The 19209-nt window shown below is 34.0% G+C and overlaps 1 protein-coding gene across 1 annotated transcript in view; it reads right to left on the bottom strand.

Annotated features, from left to right (window-relative positions):
* Positions 1-19209, bottom strand: part of LOC130243060 (T-cell differentiation antigen CD6) — a 34677-nt gene that overhangs the window by 3271 nt on the left and 12197 nt on the right. The window contains exons 3-17 of the mRNA XM_056475099.1: positions 16377-16667; positions 15982-16287; positions 13873-13932; positions 13637-13768; positions 10728-10862; positions 8498-8647; positions 6858-6941; positions 6728-6775; positions 6550-6634; positions 5430-5497; positions 5169-5252; positions 4985-5071; positions 2427-2507; positions 2242-2346; positions 2085-2165 (exon numbers count right to left, since the gene is read on the bottom strand). Coding sequence (XP_056331074.1) covers positions 2085-2165; positions 2242-2346; positions 2427-2507; positions 4985-5071; positions 5169-5252; positions 5430-5497; positions 6550-6634; positions 6728-6775; positions 6858-6941; positions 8498-8647; positions 10728-10862; positions 13637-13768; positions 13873-13932; positions 15982-16287; positions 16377-16667 — 1797 coding nt within the window. The remainder of the gene's footprint in view (positions 1-2084; positions 2166-2241; positions 2347-2426; positions 2508-4984; positions 5072-5168; positions 5253-5429; positions 5498-6549; positions 6635-6727; positions 6776-6857; positions 6942-8497; positions 8648-10727; positions 10863-13636; positions 13769-13872; positions 13933-15981; positions 16288-16376; positions 16668-19209) is intronic.

Here is a 19209-nt window from a genome sequence, read left to right as displayed (position 1 = left end):
TAAAGACATGCACTAAGTGAATTGGATGAACTAAATTGGCCGTAGTGTATGAGTGGTGTGTGAATGTGAGAGTGTATGGGTGTTTCCCAGTACTGGGTTGCAGCTGGAAGAACATCCTAATCTGAAAGAAAATGAATTTATTTGAGCAAAAATACAGTAAAAGTAATATTGTGAACAATTTTTCACAATTTAAAATCACTATTTTGGGCAGCACGGTGGTGCAGTGGGTAGCGCTCTTGCTTCACAGCAAGATGGTCACTGGTTCAAGCCTCGGCTGGGTTAGTTGGCATTTCTTTGTGGAGTTTGCATGTTCTCCCCGTGTTTGCGTAGGTTTCCTTCGGGTGCTCCGGTTTCCCTCCACAGTCCAAAGACATGCGGTACAGGTAAATTCAGTCAGCTAAATTGTAGTGTATGTGTGTGAATGGAAGTGTATGGGTGTTTCCCAGTGATGGGTTGCAGCTGGAAGGGCATTCGCTGCATAAAAACATATGCTAGATAGGTTGGCAGTTCATTCCGCTGTGGCGACCCCAGATTAATAAAGAGACTAAACCGAAAAGAAAATGAATGAATAAATGAATGAATCACTATTTTGAGGTATTATAAAATGTGTTTTAATCCAGTGATGCAAAGCTGAATTTTTTAGGATGATTACTTTTAGTATTACTTTCAGTGGCACATGATCCTTAAAAATTCATTTGAATATATTGATTTTCTTATTATTAACAATGATTTTTTTTTCATTAATTAATGTTTTCCATTTTATTGTTTGATTCATTTAATGTGGAAATGAATATTATTTATATATATATATTTTTTAAAGTTAACATCAGATGAAATTTTCACTTTTCAATTCATTCATTCATTCATTTTCAACCGCTTTTCTGGGGCCGGGTCGTGGGAGCAGCAGTCTTAGGAGAGAACCCCAGACTTCCCTCTCCCTAGACACTTCCTCCAGCTCCTCCGGGGGGATTCCAAGGCGTTTCCAGGCAAATCAAGGGACAGAGTGCCTAAAACATGTCCCGGGTCTTCCCTGACGCCTCCTTCCGGTGGGACATGCCTGGAACACCTCCCTAGGTAGGCAGTCACGAGGATGTATCCGAAACAGATGCCCGATCCACCTCAGCTGACTTCTCTCGATGTGAAGGAGTAGCAGCTCTACTCGAAGCTCCTCCCGGGTGACAGAGCTCTTCACCCTATTTATAAGGGTGCACCCTGCCACCCTGCAAAGGAAACTCATTTTGGCCGCTTGTATCTGAGATGTTGTCCTTTCAGTCATGACCCAAAGCTCACTTTTCACTTCAATTCAATTTATTTATTTATTTATTTTGGTTTGATAAATTTAGTGCCTCAAAGTTGAATAAAAGTATATCATTCTTTCATCTTCCTTTGGCTTAGTTCCTGATTATCAGAATGAACTGCCAACCATTACACAGCAGATGACATTCCAGCTACAATCTAGTACTGGGAAACACCCATACACACACCACACCACTCATACCAATTTTGTTTTTCCAATTCACCTATAGCTCATGTCTTTGGACTGTGGGGGAAACTGGAGCACCTGGAGGAAACCCACTCCTGCAATGGGAGGACATGCAAACTCTACACAGAAATGCCAACTGCCCCAGCCGGGACTCGAAGCGGCAATCTTCTTGCTGTGAGGAGGCAGTGCTAACCACTGTGCCACCACTATAAAAGTAAAGACCATTTTGAGGGATGAAAACCATAACAATGGTCCTAACGCATTTCCTGTTTTACATTTTTAATTTCTAGAGCTTCGGAGAATCCAAAAAGGTCCACATATTGATAAATAATGTTATGAGAGCTGTTTTAACGTAAAGTTATGATTGCTATATTTTAACAACAAGCAGGAAATATTCATGGGCCAATGACATCCCCACATTGAAATGGTCTATATATAGTATAAAAAAATCAACAAAATAAAACAGAAATATTGCAATTCTGTTTTAAGATTATCCTGCTGAAGATATAATGAAAGTAATTTTCAAATGATTAAATGTATCTATATATGTTTTTTTTTCACTTGTGGCCTCATGACTGCCATATACTATAACTGTTCATACCATAATGGAGAAAGGCGTTTTCATCGATCTCTATGTTTTGATAGCACTCCTCTGATGAAGTACTGTCTGAATCATTCCCATCTGCCAAGCACAGAAAAATGTATCCAATGTCCGTAGCAAAATTCAGTATCACCACACTGTGAAATCAAACAGTTACCTTGAGTGTGTGCGGCAGGTACATGACAGCCGCTGTAACCAGCAGTGTTTCCTGTCAGCGGAATCTCGACTGACAGCTCAGGAAATGATGGGCTTTCCTCGTCTTCTGCAGAAAACAGACTGAATGAATCCTTAGAACAAAAGCACCTTTTCAGCTTCTATGTAAAAAGATTTACGTGAGCCTACCACTCTGGGGATTATCTGTGTTGATATCGACGTTTTGATAGCACTCGCCAGAAGACGTACTGTCTGAATCATTCACATCCCCTGCTGAAGTCAAAAGAGAATATATGATTCTGAAATTTATTGAGAGACTGTTTTATTTAAATGTATAGTTCACCAAAAAATTTCAATTATGTCATCTTTTACTCATCCTTTCCTCAAACATTTATTATTTTTCTTTCTTCTGTTAAAAACAAAAGAAGATATTTTAAAAACCTGATTTCCATAGTATTTGTTTTTCCTACTCTGGATGTCGAATTGGGAAGGCTAAAATTGTCCGTAGTGTATGAGTGTGAGTGAGTGTGTATGGATGTTTCCCAGAGATGGGTTGTGGCTGGAAGGGCATCCGCTGCATAAAACATATGCTGGATAAGTTGGCTGTTCATTCCGGATTAATAAAGGGACTAAGCCGAAAATGAATGAACTATGGAAGTCAATGGTTTCATGTTTTCAGCTTTCTTTAAAGATCCTTGTTTGTCTTCAACAGAAGAAACTTATTGGAATAAAGGTTTGAACCACTTGAGGGAGACTAAAGACTCTATTTTAATGATATAGGCGCTAAGTCTAAAGCACATGGTGTAAAAGCATTAAGGGGGCATGTCCGAATCCACTTTTGCTATTTTAAGGATGGAAAAATATGGTTTGCGCCCCAGCGCACAGTCTAACAGGGTTGTGCTTATTCTTTTAATATGTTATGGGTGTGTTTTGAGCTAAATGTGCATTAAACCAATCAGAGTCTCCCATCCCTTTAGGAGTCAATTGTGTTGCGCCATGGTGCATTTGCTGTTTACATGGCGGACTTTGTAAGTGGAAAAACTGAATGCATCTGAGCATCTACGCGAGGATAAAGAACGAGCTCCCATTTGTCCTCTTTACTTTCTCTTTACGTTTACTCCTTTAGTTTCATGGATAAGGAAACAGTGTTGTACGCAATCCACTGAAGACATCCATTAGCCTACATATTTAATTTCGTTTGTTAAGCGCAAATATTTGTTTCAAAATCATTTCTAAATTCAGTTCTAATTTCAAGAAAACTAATAAATTAAGAATAATAACAAAGTGTGGTCAAAAAACTGAGTGGTATTATCCAAACACAAGTCTTATTCTTATGCCCCATGCGTCTCCAAAAGACTTATGTTCCTCTGTGTCGAGTTTCTTTGCAGGTGTTTTGTTTTTTCTGAAGGCTGCCTTAATGTACAAGTAGCTATAACTAGCTCATTCTGAGGCAGGAACTGGCAGACATGCAACAACATTAATCAAAAGGTAAACACAAAACAAGGTTTCGATCTGGAGCTCCTTCACGAAACCACACTTGTAAACACTTACTCCAAAGGGTTCGCGCAGCTCTCATCCCTGCCCACACACATCAGCGATACCAAGCTGACCAATCACAGAGCTTACGTTACGCATCATTGCGACGTATTGTTACGTTTTTGAGAGGTGCACGTCCATGGCGAGGACTATGCGACCGCACAAAGGCTGCACCGGAGCATACACGTGCACTTGATGCAAAAGTATAAATCGGCCTATAGACCAGCACACCCATGAGTCCACAAAGTGACACAAATGGATTTGCTATTTAAACAACGTGGTGCAAAACATGAGAATTACTGTAGCTTTGGTCTGACAATAGCAACAAATCACACCATACATGTCTTGCGCCTTATTGCACTGAGTGTATAATGGGCCCATTCTAAATGGTGAGTAAATTTGAGTAAAATGACTCACTTTGCTTGAAATGATACAATTTAGTTTTGTTAATAGGAATTGATTCAGTTCATACCAACAGCATCAGTCACTCAGTAGCCTAGTAATAATGTTAAAGAGGTTTAATATGCATTTGATTAGAAACCTGTACCATTTTGTTGGGAGTGCAGCGCTGGTATTTAAATGTTTCTGTCATGTCGAGTCACTTTTGCTACAGACAGCCAAATTGCTTGTCGCTGGAATATTGTTGCATCCATATGTTGTGTTGTTAGGACACAGTGTGGGTTTTTTAGGGGTTTTTACGCCATTATTTCAGTGACAAATGTTGTAAACGCAGTATTACAAGGCAAGAACGCGTTCATGTAATACAAGCGTGCAAATCTCTTTTGCTCGTGTCCAATTTCCTATGTTCATGCACAAAACTGAGCTCCCAAATATATGCTGCTCGCAATTTCTCACACACGCTAACAAATATAGGCTGCTCATGCGCAAAAATCATGACATTTGTCATTGAAATAACACCATAGTTTTTAACCTTTTAATTAGATAGTATAGAGGAGAGTTGAGACAGGAATGTGTGGGGAGTAGAGAACGGGGGAAGGATCGGCAAAGGACAGTCGCTGTTAACACCTCAGTGCTATGTGTTGGCGAACTTAACCTAGGCTAATGCCGCTGACAACTCCTGGAGTGTTAAAGAACAAAACCATCCTAGATCATGTCATCTTCAATAATCAGATCAAGCTAACTGAGTGATTCATGTATGAAAAACAGACCTCAGGGTTCTTTAAAATCTGAGTGTAAAATCAGAGCTTTACCGTTACTGTGAGTGCCTGGTAACTGATGGTCACCATAAGCCAGAGATGCATATGGTGTCTTTTCAAGCAATTTTGGTGTTCTCTCAGCTTCAAGAAGGGGAAAAAGGTCAAATATTAGTAGATATACCTATACATACGTTTTAAAATTCATCAAGTAACACAACGGATGATTATTTTTGCATACGAGGCTTGGCACTGTCTTCTATGTCAGTCTCTGTGTTTTGATAGAACTCGCCAGAAGATGTGCTGCTTGAATCATTCACATCTACTGTTAGAGACAAAAGAGGACTCATAAATATATACACACACACACACACACACACACACACACATATATATATATATATATATATATATATATATATATAATTTTTTTTTTTTTTTAAACGTTGTACTAAATACCTCTCACAGAAGCAATATTTAAAAGGTTTCTTCAGAGCTTTACCTTTATTTTCCAGTTGGCGTAAGTGACAGTCATCATAAGACAGCAATGGTTGATGGTGTTTCCTGCACCTGCACGATGAGTAGATATTAAATATTAGTATTTTATTAATGTTTACAATTAAAAAGACAGTTATGATGATATTTAAGGATGTTTCCATTGGCTAAGATGAGTTCAATCTATATTAGTTTTACATTTTTTTAAAACATTTTATCCTTGTGATAGCAAAGCTGTGTAACAGACTTACACTAACTGAAAAGTTAACATTAACAAAGATCAAAATCTAAAAAGTTTTGCTTGATTTTAGTTAATAAATCACATCAATTAACTGTGATTAATAGAACCTTTTCAATGGTTTCATTTTTATATCAATTTAAGTCAAATATCAGATATTTTGTTAACTTAAACACGAACCATATACAGTGTATCCGGAAAGTATTAATAGCGCTTTACTTTTTACACATTTGTGTATGTTACAGCTTTATTCCAAAATGGATGAAATTAATTTATTTCTTTAAAATTCTACACACAATACCCCATAATGACAATGTGAGAAAAGATTGTTTGAAATTGTGGCAAATTTATTACAAATAAAAAACCTGAAACTGAAAAACTGAACCTGAACCCACGCGTGCACGGGGAGAACAATTAAAAGTAGCAAGAAGGTCACTGGTTCGAGTCCCGCCTGGGCCAGTTGGCATTTCTGTGTGGAGTTTGCATGTTCTCCCCATGTTCGTGTGGGTTTCCTACAGGTGCTCCGGTTTCTCCCAATGTCCAAAGACATGCTCTATAGGTGAATTTAATAAACTAGTGTATAAGTGTGTGTGTGATTGTGAGAGTGTGTGGATGTTTTCCAGTACTGAGTTGCAGCTGAAGGGCATCCGCTGTGTAAAACATAAGCTGGATAAGTTGGCAGTTCATTAAGTTGGTGACTCCTGATGAATAAAGGGACTAAGCCGAAGGAAAATGAATGAATGAATATTCGCGATTAATCTTTTCCCAGCACTACTAAAAGTTATGAACATAATTAATAAAACTGCAGTGGCTACTCAATGATAATATTTAAAATTACTATTTAATAAAGGGAAGCGAATGTATCAAAATTAACCAGAAATATTTCTACGCACATGGCATGTTGTCTGTGTCTGTCTTCGTGTTTTCATAGAACTCTCCAGAAGATGTACTGCTGGAATCATTGACATCTACTGCTGCGTACAGAGCACAGAAAAATAAATCAATACATTTCAGATTGAATTCCTTACTATAAGCTGAATAATTTCTGCCATATGTACTCGGTGTACCTTGATTGTGCGTGTAAGGGGCTTCAGAAGTCAGTGGAGGTTTATCACCTTCAAAATAAAATGTTTTTTTTAATCATTTGTAGAGAACAGTAAATTACTCCATGAATCAGACTGATTTGTTTGGTGCTACCTGACATGAAGGTGCTGATGTTGATTTCCACGTTGTGTAGATGTCTGTCTCCTGAGCATGTGCTGCCTTCATCATTCATATCTCCTGCAGAGCAGAATTCATGCATATCAGATGAGGCTTTTCAGCAGACACACTTTATCCTGTAATGCAGAGCCTCAACCCTTTATATATATATATATAAATATGTGATATGTGATAGAGTGATGTGAAGAATATGTGATACAGAGTGCTAAAACAGAGAAAAAAACTGAATTATTATCTATAGCCATTCTAAAATGATTCAAGTTTCTAGTCAGTAAGATGTTTTTATTTTTTATAATGATTATATGATGAATATAATTATTAAGAATTAGCGTTTCCTAATATATTTTTCTTCTGGAGAAAGTCTTATTTATTTTAGATTGGCTGAAATAAAAAAAAAATTATTCCTTTCAGGAATACCTTTCTTTTTTTTGTAAATGGCTACAGAACAAAACACATAACTAACTTTTATCTTGTCTAGTTAACCAAATGACCCTATTTAAGACCTGTTTTAACCTATTTAAATTGTACTTCAAATTGAATACTCTTGTGAAATAACTAGCAAAAATAAGTGCTTGGCAAAGATTTTTCACGGTTAATCACATCCAAAATAAAAGCTTATTTGACATAAGATATATACAGCTGAAATCAGAATTATTAGCTGCCCTTTAACTTTTTTTTCTTTTTTAAATATTTCCTAAATGATGTTTAACAGAGCAAGGAAATTTTCACAGTATGCCTGATAATATTTTTTCTTCTGGAGAAAGTCTTATTTGTTTTATTTCGGCTAGAATAAAAGCAGTTTTTAATATTTTTAAAAACCATTTTAAGGTCAAAGTTATTAGCCCCTTTAAGCTATAGATTTTTTTTCGATAGTCTACAGAACAAACCATGGTTTTACAATAACTTGCCTAATTACCCCAACCTGCCTAGTTAACCTAATTAACCTAGTTAAGCCTTTAAATGTCTCTTTAAGCTGTATAGACTATCATTATGGCAAAGATAAAATAAATCAGTTATTAGAAATGAGTTATTAAAACTATTATGTTTAGAAATGTGTTGAAAAAAATCTTCTCTCCATTAAACAGAAATTGGGGGGAAAAAATAAATGGGGGCTAATAATTCAGAGGGGCTAATAATACTGACTTCAGCTGTATATGTGTGTTATATGCATTTATGCAACTATGTAACACACACACACATATGAAAGCACAACTTTTTTTGCATAGAGATTTAAATTTATATATTTTTTTAACATATACCTACAAATTCTATATCTAAATATAAATAAAAAAATGCAAATATTTACACTAATCGACCACTTTATTAGGTACACCTGTAATGCAAATTTCTAATCAGCCAATCACATAGCAGCAACTCAATGCATTACTGCGTAGTTTTAACTCATATTTTGGGAATCAATTATGTAAAATGGCCACAATTTAAAACTCAAATGCAATGCCCCCATTTAGGCCAATAATATCTGTAAGCTTATTCTGTGTAAAGCAATTTCTTTTTATTTATGTTTTTGATGTGTGCAGAAGTGAGAAGAATGAGAAGCAGTTATATCTATTTCAGCATGCACAGTCTACTGTAAGTGCGGTGTAAATCCAGCATACTCTGTGAGTTCAGGTGCAGCGTTTGCAGTTCGTCTGTGTTGTGAGGCTCATAGTCTGAATCAGACAATCTGTCAAGGTTGTGAGGTGGTTCGTTTGTTCTCCGGCTGAATTTGCTCCCATAGTTTGAGCTCATTCTGGGGCCAAGACTTTCTGAGGGATGACAAACACAACTCTTTTACCACTCCAGAGATTGCATTTTATTTTTACCAGAAAAGTTTGTCATGGTATACTGTAAATATTAATCATTGTAAAATTGAATAATTTAATATGGTTTAAACAATAGTCTGTAAAATTTAAATAAATATAAGTAAAAATACGTATAACAGCAGGCCATACTCTGAAGTATATACAGTTGAAGTCAGAATTGTTAGCTCTTCTGAATTATTAGCCCCCCTAGTGCATTTTTTTGCTCCAATATCTGTTTAACAGAAAGAAGATTTTTTTTCAACACATTTCTAAACATAATAGTTTTAATAACTAATTTCTAATAACTGATTTATTTTATCTTTGCAATGATGACAGTACATAATATGTTACTAGATATTTTTAAGATACTAGTATTCAGCTTAAAGTGACATTTAAAGGCTTAGGTTAACTACAGTATGCAAGTTAGGGTAATTATGCAAGTCATTATATAACAGTGGTTTGTTCTGTAGACTAGCGAAATTGAAATATTGCTTAAATGGCCTAATAAAATTGACCTTAAAATGATTTTTTAATTAAAGCTCCTTTTATATTAGCCTAAATAAAACAAATAACACTTTTCCAGAAGAAAAAGTATTATAGGAAATACTGTGAAAATTTCCTTGCTCTGTTCAAAATTATTTGTGAAATATTTGAAAAAAAAAAAAAAATAATTCACCAGAGGGCTAATAATTCTGACTTCAACCGTAAAAATCATGACAACTAGTTGGATTATTAGAAAATAACCACACTCAAGGTGGTCAAATGATCACATCATGGCAAAGCAGAGTGTGCATTATGATCTAATAACTCACAGATCATTGTCAATTATTGTGGTTATGCTATGTTTAACACAACTAAAGACACTTTTCAAATGTACTGTACAGTATTTGTTGTATTTCAAGACATTTAGGGTTTTGTCCTCAAACAGCTCCTAGTACTAGTTTCTTATGCAACTCATCCAAAGCTTTTTGTTTTGATTGGATTTTTTCTTATAAAAATTTGTGAAATAAATAAATCGTTGTTGTGAATCGAGAACTGGAATGCGGTCAAAACCTGCCTGGAACCACTTTATCCATGCGATTATTTGAAGATAACTGCACGCCTTACAATGTCCATCAGCAAATCAGAATCAAACACTCAACAGTCCTTAGTATAAATAATAAAATATACACAAAGTAATTCATGTCCATAATAATAAGAAAAGAAAATTAACTAAATGAAAAACAAGTTAGTGATTATAGTGTTTGGCATTTTATCTCAGTGCATTTTTGTAAAAATGTAATCATTTTTTTAAAGAAGTGCAAAGCACATGGTTTTAACTCATATTGTACACTGAAAAAATTATTCAAAGATGATTCCTTGGATTTACTAAATTTTTTTACGTTAGGCGGTTGTAAACAATTTATTTGGGCTGAATTTAAACAAACAAATTAAGTTGAACATTGCTCAAGTTAATTTGTTTGTTTAAATTCAACACTTTTTTCAGTGTATCAAATGTCATAAATAAATAAAAATATGTTTATATATTTTTAATAGGTCATTCAATCGGTATACAAATCTGTAGTAATTATACAATGTATTAAAACTTAACTTAAAGAAATTTGTTCATGGTTTGGTTAAAAAATTACTGAAGTATGGTTTAAAACTACATATTGACGATTATATTTATTTTTTTTTAATTAATATTTAATAATATTAATTATAATTTTATATGAAAAATTTTCATGCTCATAACAATAGCAATCTAGTAACATACAATATTATATTTTTTATTGCTCGATCAAACTACTTTTTAAAATGAACTAAAAAAAAACAATTCTTGGTAGTTTTTTATGTTCAATCAACTTGAAATTGTAAAAAAAAAATTATATATATATATATATATATATATATATATATATATATATATATATATATATATATATATATATATATATATATATATATATATATATTTAAAATGGCATACTGCTAAACATATATTCCAAAAAAAAACTATAATTGGTTATGAGCGAATAGAAACCAAAAATAAATGATGACAGACCATACTGCTGGCTTCTGGCAGCTGGGGTGATCTGTGTGTTGTAGATTCCTGCATTGTGTGTGTGGTAGATTTCTCCACTGGACCGATTCTGCAGACTTGTGTGTGAATTGCTGTGACGTTGGTGAATCACACATTCTGTCAACAGAAAGGATGAGAAAGAATGGCTTAAACTTCCCCAAGCAGCACTAAGCCGCTTTTGTATTGTTGCATTAGCTAATATCAAAAGAACGAGTTAATAGCTCAGCAAAGATTTTCATGTTCTTTGAAAAAAAGCATTTCCTGTTATTTAAATGGAGTGTAGAGAGAAAGTGGGTAAGAAGTAAGCTAAATTCTTTGAAGATTGTAACAATGCAGCATGTTTATAAATATCAGCGTTGTACTCCTACTCGCTAATGTTCTCAGTGCCAAAAATCCATCACATTAACTACAAGTCTAGCTGTCTTACTCAGTGCTATTAGTTCAGTTTTATTTATGTCTAAAAATACTCACATGTTAGTAATTTTCTGATGCCGCATAGTTTGATTTCTTTATACAGTTGAAGTCAGAATTATTAGCCCCCCTGTTTATTTTTTCCCCAATTCTGTTTAATGGAGAGAAGATTTCTTCAACACATTTCTAAACATAATAGTTTTGGGTAGCAGTGGGTGGCATGTTTGCCTCACAGCAGGAAGGTTGCTGGTTCAAGCCTCGGCTGGGTCAGTTGGTGTTTTTGTGTGGAGTTTGCATGTTCTCCCCGTGTTCGCGTGGGTTTCCTCCGGGTGCTCTGCTTTCCCCCACAAGTCCAAAAACATGCGGAATAGGTGAATTGGGTAAGCTAAATTGTCCGTAGTGTATGAGTGTGAATGAGTGTATATGGATGTTTCCCAGTGATAGGTTGCAGCTGGTCTAATAATTCTGACTTTGTATATGTATATATATATATTATATATATATATATATATATATATATATATATATATAGATATATATATATATATATATATATATATATATATATTAGTAGTAGTATTATTAGTAATATTAGTAGTAGTATTAACAATTAGCTTACTGAAGTTTGTTAAGATTCTGAACTATTTTTGTAATATTTGTATTTTTTAGTCATTTTACTGTGTACATCTTCATCTTTTATTTACACTAAAGAAAAATGAGATATATTTGTACTTATAAATTATATTTTAAATATATTATTTGATTTTCAAATAATATTTATTTTTAGGATGCAAAAATATGGTTTCAGTATTTGGTTGTGGTGGCGCAGTAGGTAGTGCTGTCGCCTCACAGCAAGATGGTTGCTCGTTCGAGCCTCGGCTGGGTCAGTTGGCCTTTCTGTGTGGAGTTTGCATGTTCTCCCATGTGTATGTGTGTATGAGTGTTTCCCAGTGATGGGTTGCAGCTGGAAGGGCATCCGCTGTGTAAAACATGTGCTGGATAAATTGGCGGTTCATTCCGCTGTGGAGACCCCAGATTAATAAAGGAACTAAACCGAAAAGAAAATGAATGAATAATTTGGTTGTTTGTTTTTGAGTGTCGATAGTTTTAATAATTGATTTTTGTATTATTTATTTTAGTTTTAATTTTAGTAATAATTCAAACATACTTACATAATTATATTATTTATATAAATTTTGTTTCTATCTTAACCTAATTCAGCTATTTACCAATAAATATTTGAGTGTTTTTTTTTCATTAATAATTTATTCATCAAAACCTTTCATCAAAGTTATCCTAAAACTATTAACAACACCCATATATATATATATATATATATATATATATATATATATATATATATATATATATATATATATATATATATATATATATATATATATATATATATATATACAGTTGAAGCTGGATTATTAGCCACCCTGTTTATTTTTTCCCCTAATTTCTGTTTAACAGAGAGAACATTTCTTCAACACATTCATAATATTTTTTAACTGATTTATTTTATCTTTGCCATGATGACAGTGAATAATATTTTACTCAATATTTTTCAAGACACTTCTATACAGCTTAAAGTGACATTTAAAGGCTTTACTAGGTTAATTAGGTTAACTAGGCAGGTTAGGGTAATTAGGCAAGTTATTGTATAACGATGGTTGGTTCTGTAGACTATCAGAAAATAGATAGCTTAAAGGGGCTAATAATTTTTGACCTTAAAATGTTTTTTTTTTTATTAAAAACTGCTTTTATTCTAGCCGAAATAAAACAAATAAGACTTTCTCCAGAAGAATAAATATTATCAGACTTACTGTAAAAAATTCCTTGCTCTGTTAAACATCATTGAGGAAATATTTAAAAAAAGAAAAAAAATTCAAAGGGGGGGCTAATAATTCTGACTTCAACTGTATATAAAGCAAGACAATGCAGGTGATTAGGGTAAAATAAACAAATATTAGTATAACCAAACTTCCCAGTTGATTACATTAATAGTGTAAAACACTTTACAATAAGTTTGTATTAGTTAATGTTAGTTAATGTATTTACTAACACAAAAAACAATAAAAACAATTAATTGCAGTATTTATTCATGTTTTTAACATTAGTTAATGAAAATATTGTACATTATTAGTTCATATTAACTCACGGTGCATTAACTAATGTTAACAAGTATGAATTTGGATGTTAATATTGCATTTGGAAATGTTAAACTATGATTAATAAATGCTGTAGGCGTTTTTCAGAATTAGTTCATGTTAGTAAACACATTTACTAATGAAGCCTTATTGTAAAGTGTGACATATAATGATTATAACAAAATACATTTATTTTAAGACTATTTAAATGCATGTAAAAGGTCTGCAGTTCTGTGTAATTTTTGGTGCTACTCTATATTTCTAATTTCTATTCATTCCAATGCTTCAGCAGATGTGAGTGAGTGAGGAAATGTAATAAATACTTGCTTTTTGATTTTCTGAAACGTAAACAGACGGCAACATTTAAAATAATAAAAATAAGCAGAGCGATAGATAAGATGATGCAGCCGATCACTGCTCCTGAAACTCCAGTGCTGCCTCCCATTGCTACTGTTGATGCTAAAAATAAAAGGAGAGGGTTTAATTGACAAACACAACATACATGCTATTTCACACATTTAATGATGTGTTTTCTCTTTTTTAAGCAAGAGCTGAAGCATCACCTGCCAGTGTTGTCAGCTCCGGTACAGTTGTGCTGTTTGTGAAGTTGTTCTTAATACTTCCTGCATAAAAGACATTTTATCCATTGAATACATCGAAGCAATTGAAATAACCAAGACTTGACTGATCAGACTGGATTTCACAACAAGACGCTAACAAGCTGAAGCATTCATATGTGCTTTGACATTTCAAAAATACTGCTGTAAGCCCTGTCCTACTTCTGTCCTATTTTCAGACTGACTGACATGGAAATTGTGTCCCACCACCCAAAAAGTTAAATCTAAAACAAATTATGGTACTGTTCCACCTCGAGAGGTCACAATCTACGACCTCAAATAAACAGGAAATTCACTCACTGCAAGTAATATGTTTTGCACAGCCTTATATTACATTTTTAAAAATAAAGGCTCTTCATTGCCAATGATAGTTCACCCAAAAATGACAATTATGTCTTCGTTTACTCATTTTCCACTTGGTCTAAATCTGTTTTAGATTCTTTATTTTGTTGAACACAAAGGAAGATGTTCTGAAGAATGTTGAGGGGGAAAAACAGCCATTGACTTCAATAGTATTTTTGTTCCTACTATGAATGTCAATGGCTGCTTTTTTCCAATTGCAAATTTCACATTAAAGGGTTAGTTCACCCCCCAAAATGTCACCATTTACTTCACATCTACTAATTCTAAACCAGAAGAAACTTCTTTCTTCTATTGAACACAAAAGAAGATATTTTGAAGAATGTTGGAAAGCTGCAGCCCATTGACTTCAATAGTATTTTTTGTTCTTACTATGAATGTCAATGACTTTAAACGGGTAGTTCACCCTCAAAAATGTATCTGTGGTGATTTACTCAACCTCCACTCATTCCAAACCAGAAGAAACCTCTTTCTTATGTTGAACACAAAATAAGATATTTTGAAGAATGTTGGAAAGCTGCAGCCCATTGACTTCAATGGTATTTTCTGTTTTTACTATTAATGTCAATTCAGTGTTGTTGTTTTTTTTTTTTAATCAGAATATCTTGTTTGTGTTCAGCTGAAGGAAGAGGTTTCTTCTGGTTTGGGATGAATGATGACAGAATTATTATTTTTTGGGTGAACTACCCCTTTAAAGTAAAAGTAGTTGGAGGAAAGCAGCCGTTGACTTCAGTATTTTTGTTCCTCCTACAAATGTCAGTGGCTGCTTTACCCCCAACTATTTTCACTTTAAAGGGGTAGTTCACCTAAAAAAACATTGTCATCATTTACTCAAACTCCACTCATTCCAAACCAGAAGAAACCTCTTTCTTACGTTGAACACAAAAGAAGATATTTTGAAGAATGATGGAAAGCTGCAGCCCATTGACTTCCAGGGTATTTTTTGTTCTTACTATGAAAGTCAATTAAGTTTTGTTGTTTTATTTATCAGAATATCTTGTTTTGTGTTCAACTGAAGGAAGAGGTTTCTTCTGGTTTGGGATCAATGATGACAGAATTATTATTTTTGGGGTGAACTACCCCTTTAAAGTAAAAATAGTTGGAGGAAAGCAGCCGTTGACTTCAATATTTTTGTTCCTCCTACAAATGTCAGTGGCTGCTTTACCCCCAACTATTTTCACTTTAAAGGGGTAGTTCACCTAAAAAAAAACATTCTGTCATCATTTACACAACCCCCACTCATTCCAAACCAGAAAAAAAAACTCTTTCTTATGTTGAACACAAAAGAAGATATTTTGAAGAATGATGGAAAGCTGCACCCATTGAATTCAAGGGTATTTTTTGTTCAACATTTTTGTCAAGGGTATCAACAGAAGAAAGAGGTTTCCTATTGAGTGATGGCAGAATTTTTTATTTTGGGGGTATTTTGAACTACCCATTTAAAGATTTTTGTTCCTACTATGAATGTCAAAGGCTGCATTTTTCTAATTATTGAATTATATTCACTTTAAAGGGGTAGTTCACGCACAAAAATAAATATTCTGTCATGGTTGTTTTTTTTAGAACAAGTAAAGAGTGAGTATATGATTACAGAATTAAAATTTTGGGTGAACTAAAAAAGTCTCATCGTAAAGTGTTTAATGGAGTTTTATGTTTGTTTTTTCAGTACTTATTGAGTGTACATGTGTGTAGTACCTGAACACACAACTCCAGCATCGTTCTTGTGTCCGCAGTAGCTGTCAGTGTTGTTGTTGAAACTGCACTCCCATAAGCTGCTCTCTGATCCATTGCATTTCATTTTGCTGATGTGGATGGCTCCTCGGCCCGCCTCAAAATAACCCAGTCTTACTGCACTGCCACATTTCAGCTGGGCACACACAATGTTTCCAGCTGTCTCATTAAAGTCATCATTGCACACCGTTCCCCAATTCCCCGAATCGAGCAGCTCCACCCGTCCAGCACAGCGATCGCGTCCTTCAACCAATTTGACCAAATGGTGCTCTGAGGGCCAATCAGACAGTACAACAGTAAAAGCAATGAAACAAAAAGTCGAGCGATTATCACACAATCTCAGATGTCAGATGACTCACCACAGGTTACTTCAGTAGCATTCATGCAGTCGCCTTCTGCGGCTGTAGTGCATTTGTGCAGCTTTGAGTCTCTCAGGATGCAGTTTGCAACACAAGTGCCATTGTGCACCGCTGCAGTTGCGTTGTGCTCAAAAACACGGCCACAACCTAAACTTTCACAGATTTGAAGTGCAAGCTTGCTCTTTTCCTGAGCATCCAGAAGGTTGAGGGTCACGCCGATTGTAGTGTTCTGGTGAAAAGCCCTGATCGTGCCAGAGCAGCCATCAGAGAGACTTAGTGTTGAGAGATCAACTAGTTTAGAAAGATAAAAAATAGATGTTTACTGATTTCATTGAAGAACCATAATCAGAATTGTCATTGTAGATGTACAATAAAATGTAAAGGGATAGTTCACCCAAAAAAGACAATTTTGGTCACACTTTATTTTGATGGTCTGTTTGTTGAATTTAAGTTACATTGCATCATGCAAACTTATTCGCATTAGATTATAAGACTGTTAGATTAGGGTTAGTGTAAGTTGACATGTACTTGCAAAGTTTCTTATAGTCAGTAAAATGTCTGTTTAGCAGCAGTATCAACAGATATTAAGCAGACAGCCTTCTAATACTCAACTGTACCATCAAAATAAAGTGTTACCACAATTTTGTCACTTTTACCTGTTTCTAACCTGAGTTTCTTTCTTTTGTTAAACACTAAAGAAGATATTTGGTGAAAGCCAGAAAACCATTGATGTCCTTTAGACATGAGTATGTGCTTTTCCTACTCTGTGGATGTCACTGGTTACAGGTTTTCCTTCAAAATATCTTCTCTTTTGTTCAACAGAAGTAAGAAACTTATTAAGGTTTAACCCTTGTGCAAGTCTTATGTTATGTGCAGGGCCAGACGGAACCTGCGGACATTTTTTGCTATTTCTGCTGAGAATTTTGGTAAAAATCTGCGGATTTCTGCGGGAGTATTTTTTGGGAGTATCATAACTAAAACCTTAATATGTGAAATAAAAAGTAATACCTTTTAAACTTTTTTTTAATGTTTAAATTGCAAATCCAATTAGGTTCACTTCATTTGGTAAACAAAGCAAGTTTCTCATATAATATATCTACTAAAATACAGAAAATATTAGAAATATTGAATATTTAGAAACTGCATTGTACATAAATCAGATGAACAATTTCATATTAGTCAATAATATTACTGTAACTAATTAAAAAACTGAATAAATTTAGATTTACACACATTTACTCAAGTAAATAAATAAATTTAGTGATGGGCTAGAAATCTGCGGAAAATGCAGATTCCAAGTGGGCCTAGTTATGTGTTATGTTCAGGATGAAAACATCCACTAAATTAAACTGCTGTAAAAATGCATCAGATTAATATATTTTTTAAATTATCAAAACTACTTATTGTTTTTAACTCTTTAATTGCCAAGTTCACAAATAATGTCACCGATTTGGTGAAAAACACACACAAAATGATGTATTTTCAATATGAAATGTAGTTGTGGGTTAAAGTTCTTCCCCTTTTATCACAGTCTTGGATGTGAAGGAATAGTAACAACATTGGCTATTATGTATTGTTAGGTTTTAATTTTTCCTCCCTAATTTACTTGGTGGCTGTTTTTTCCCCATTGACTTCCGTTATAACCACATTTGATGGTGCATAAATACACAGTCTTTGTTTTTATTTACTCCATGTAGTTCTGAGACCTGAGATGTATATTTAGACTTTCTCAGACACATCAAGGTAAGTGTGTAATGGTCACTCTCACACACTCAGACACACATAAACACACTTTAATTTGAATTAAAGAGTTAAAATCCTAAATTTTAAAGATTTTTTTTTTTTTGTAGTTTTGATCAGGACTGAGGTTGATTAACAAATTTATGCAAAAAATGTAAAAAATATTTGAACATATTGAACAAAAGGCTAGTAAATTGGCCCAGAGTTGCGTTCTTTAAAAATGTTGACGCATTTTCTCAAAATATGTGTCAAAATAAGATTTGTCGCCAAAAATCATTCTGCTGGCTGAAATACAGAAACAGTTATGGCAAAATTAAAACTCAAAATCACTGCAGAGTGGACGAAAACATCGTCAACAGGACATAAGGGTTTAAAAAAAAAACTTGAGAGTAAAAAGCAAGCTCATTTTGTTTTTGGGTGAACTATCACTTTAAAATCCAACTCTTTAGAGCAAATTAAAGTCACAGTACACTCAAAAAAATGATCACTGCTGCTAGTTCAAACTACCTGTTTAAAATGAGCTGAAACTACACAATTCTTGTAATTTCTTGTAATGTTCAGTCCACCTAAATTTGTAAGCCATTAAGTTAACTTAAGCATTTTGTGTTGGGACAACATGAAGGAATTGTGTTGGTCCAAAGGGGATTTGTAGTTCCCAGCTTGCTTTGCGTGGGATTGAATTAAGAGAGGGAAATGACAATAATCAGAGTCAGAATCAGTTTTATTGCCAAGTGTGCTTACACATACAAGGATCTTTTTTTTTTTTGGCTACAGAAGCTTCCAGTGTACATACGTGACAAGTGACAACACAAGATCAAATATGAAAAGGAGATAAACAGAGATGCAGTTAGTCAAAAAGCTCTGGATGTTGAATTGTACGTACAGATTTGATATAAATATACAAGTTCTAAGGTGCTGTGTACAAATGCGTATGGAGAAAGTATTGCATTGTATGTTGTTATAAGGGGCTGTGTACAAGTGCGTATTAGAAGGTATTGCACATGTTTATTGCACAGTAGAGGAAGTAATCAAAATAAAATAAAGTAATCTTAGATGTTTAAAGTTAATAGAAAGACTTGTTAGAGTTTAGTCT

Source organism: Danio aesculapii, chromosome 16 (assembly GCF_903798145.1).
Source record: "Danio aesculapii chromosome 16, fDanAes4.1, whole genome shotgun sequence".
Lineage (NCBI taxonomy): Eukaryota > Metazoa > Chordata > Actinopteri > Cypriniformes > Danionidae > Danio > Danio aesculapii.
The sequence above is the reverse complement of the archived record's forward strand: the minus strand, read 5'-3'. Positions and strand labels throughout refer to the sequence as shown.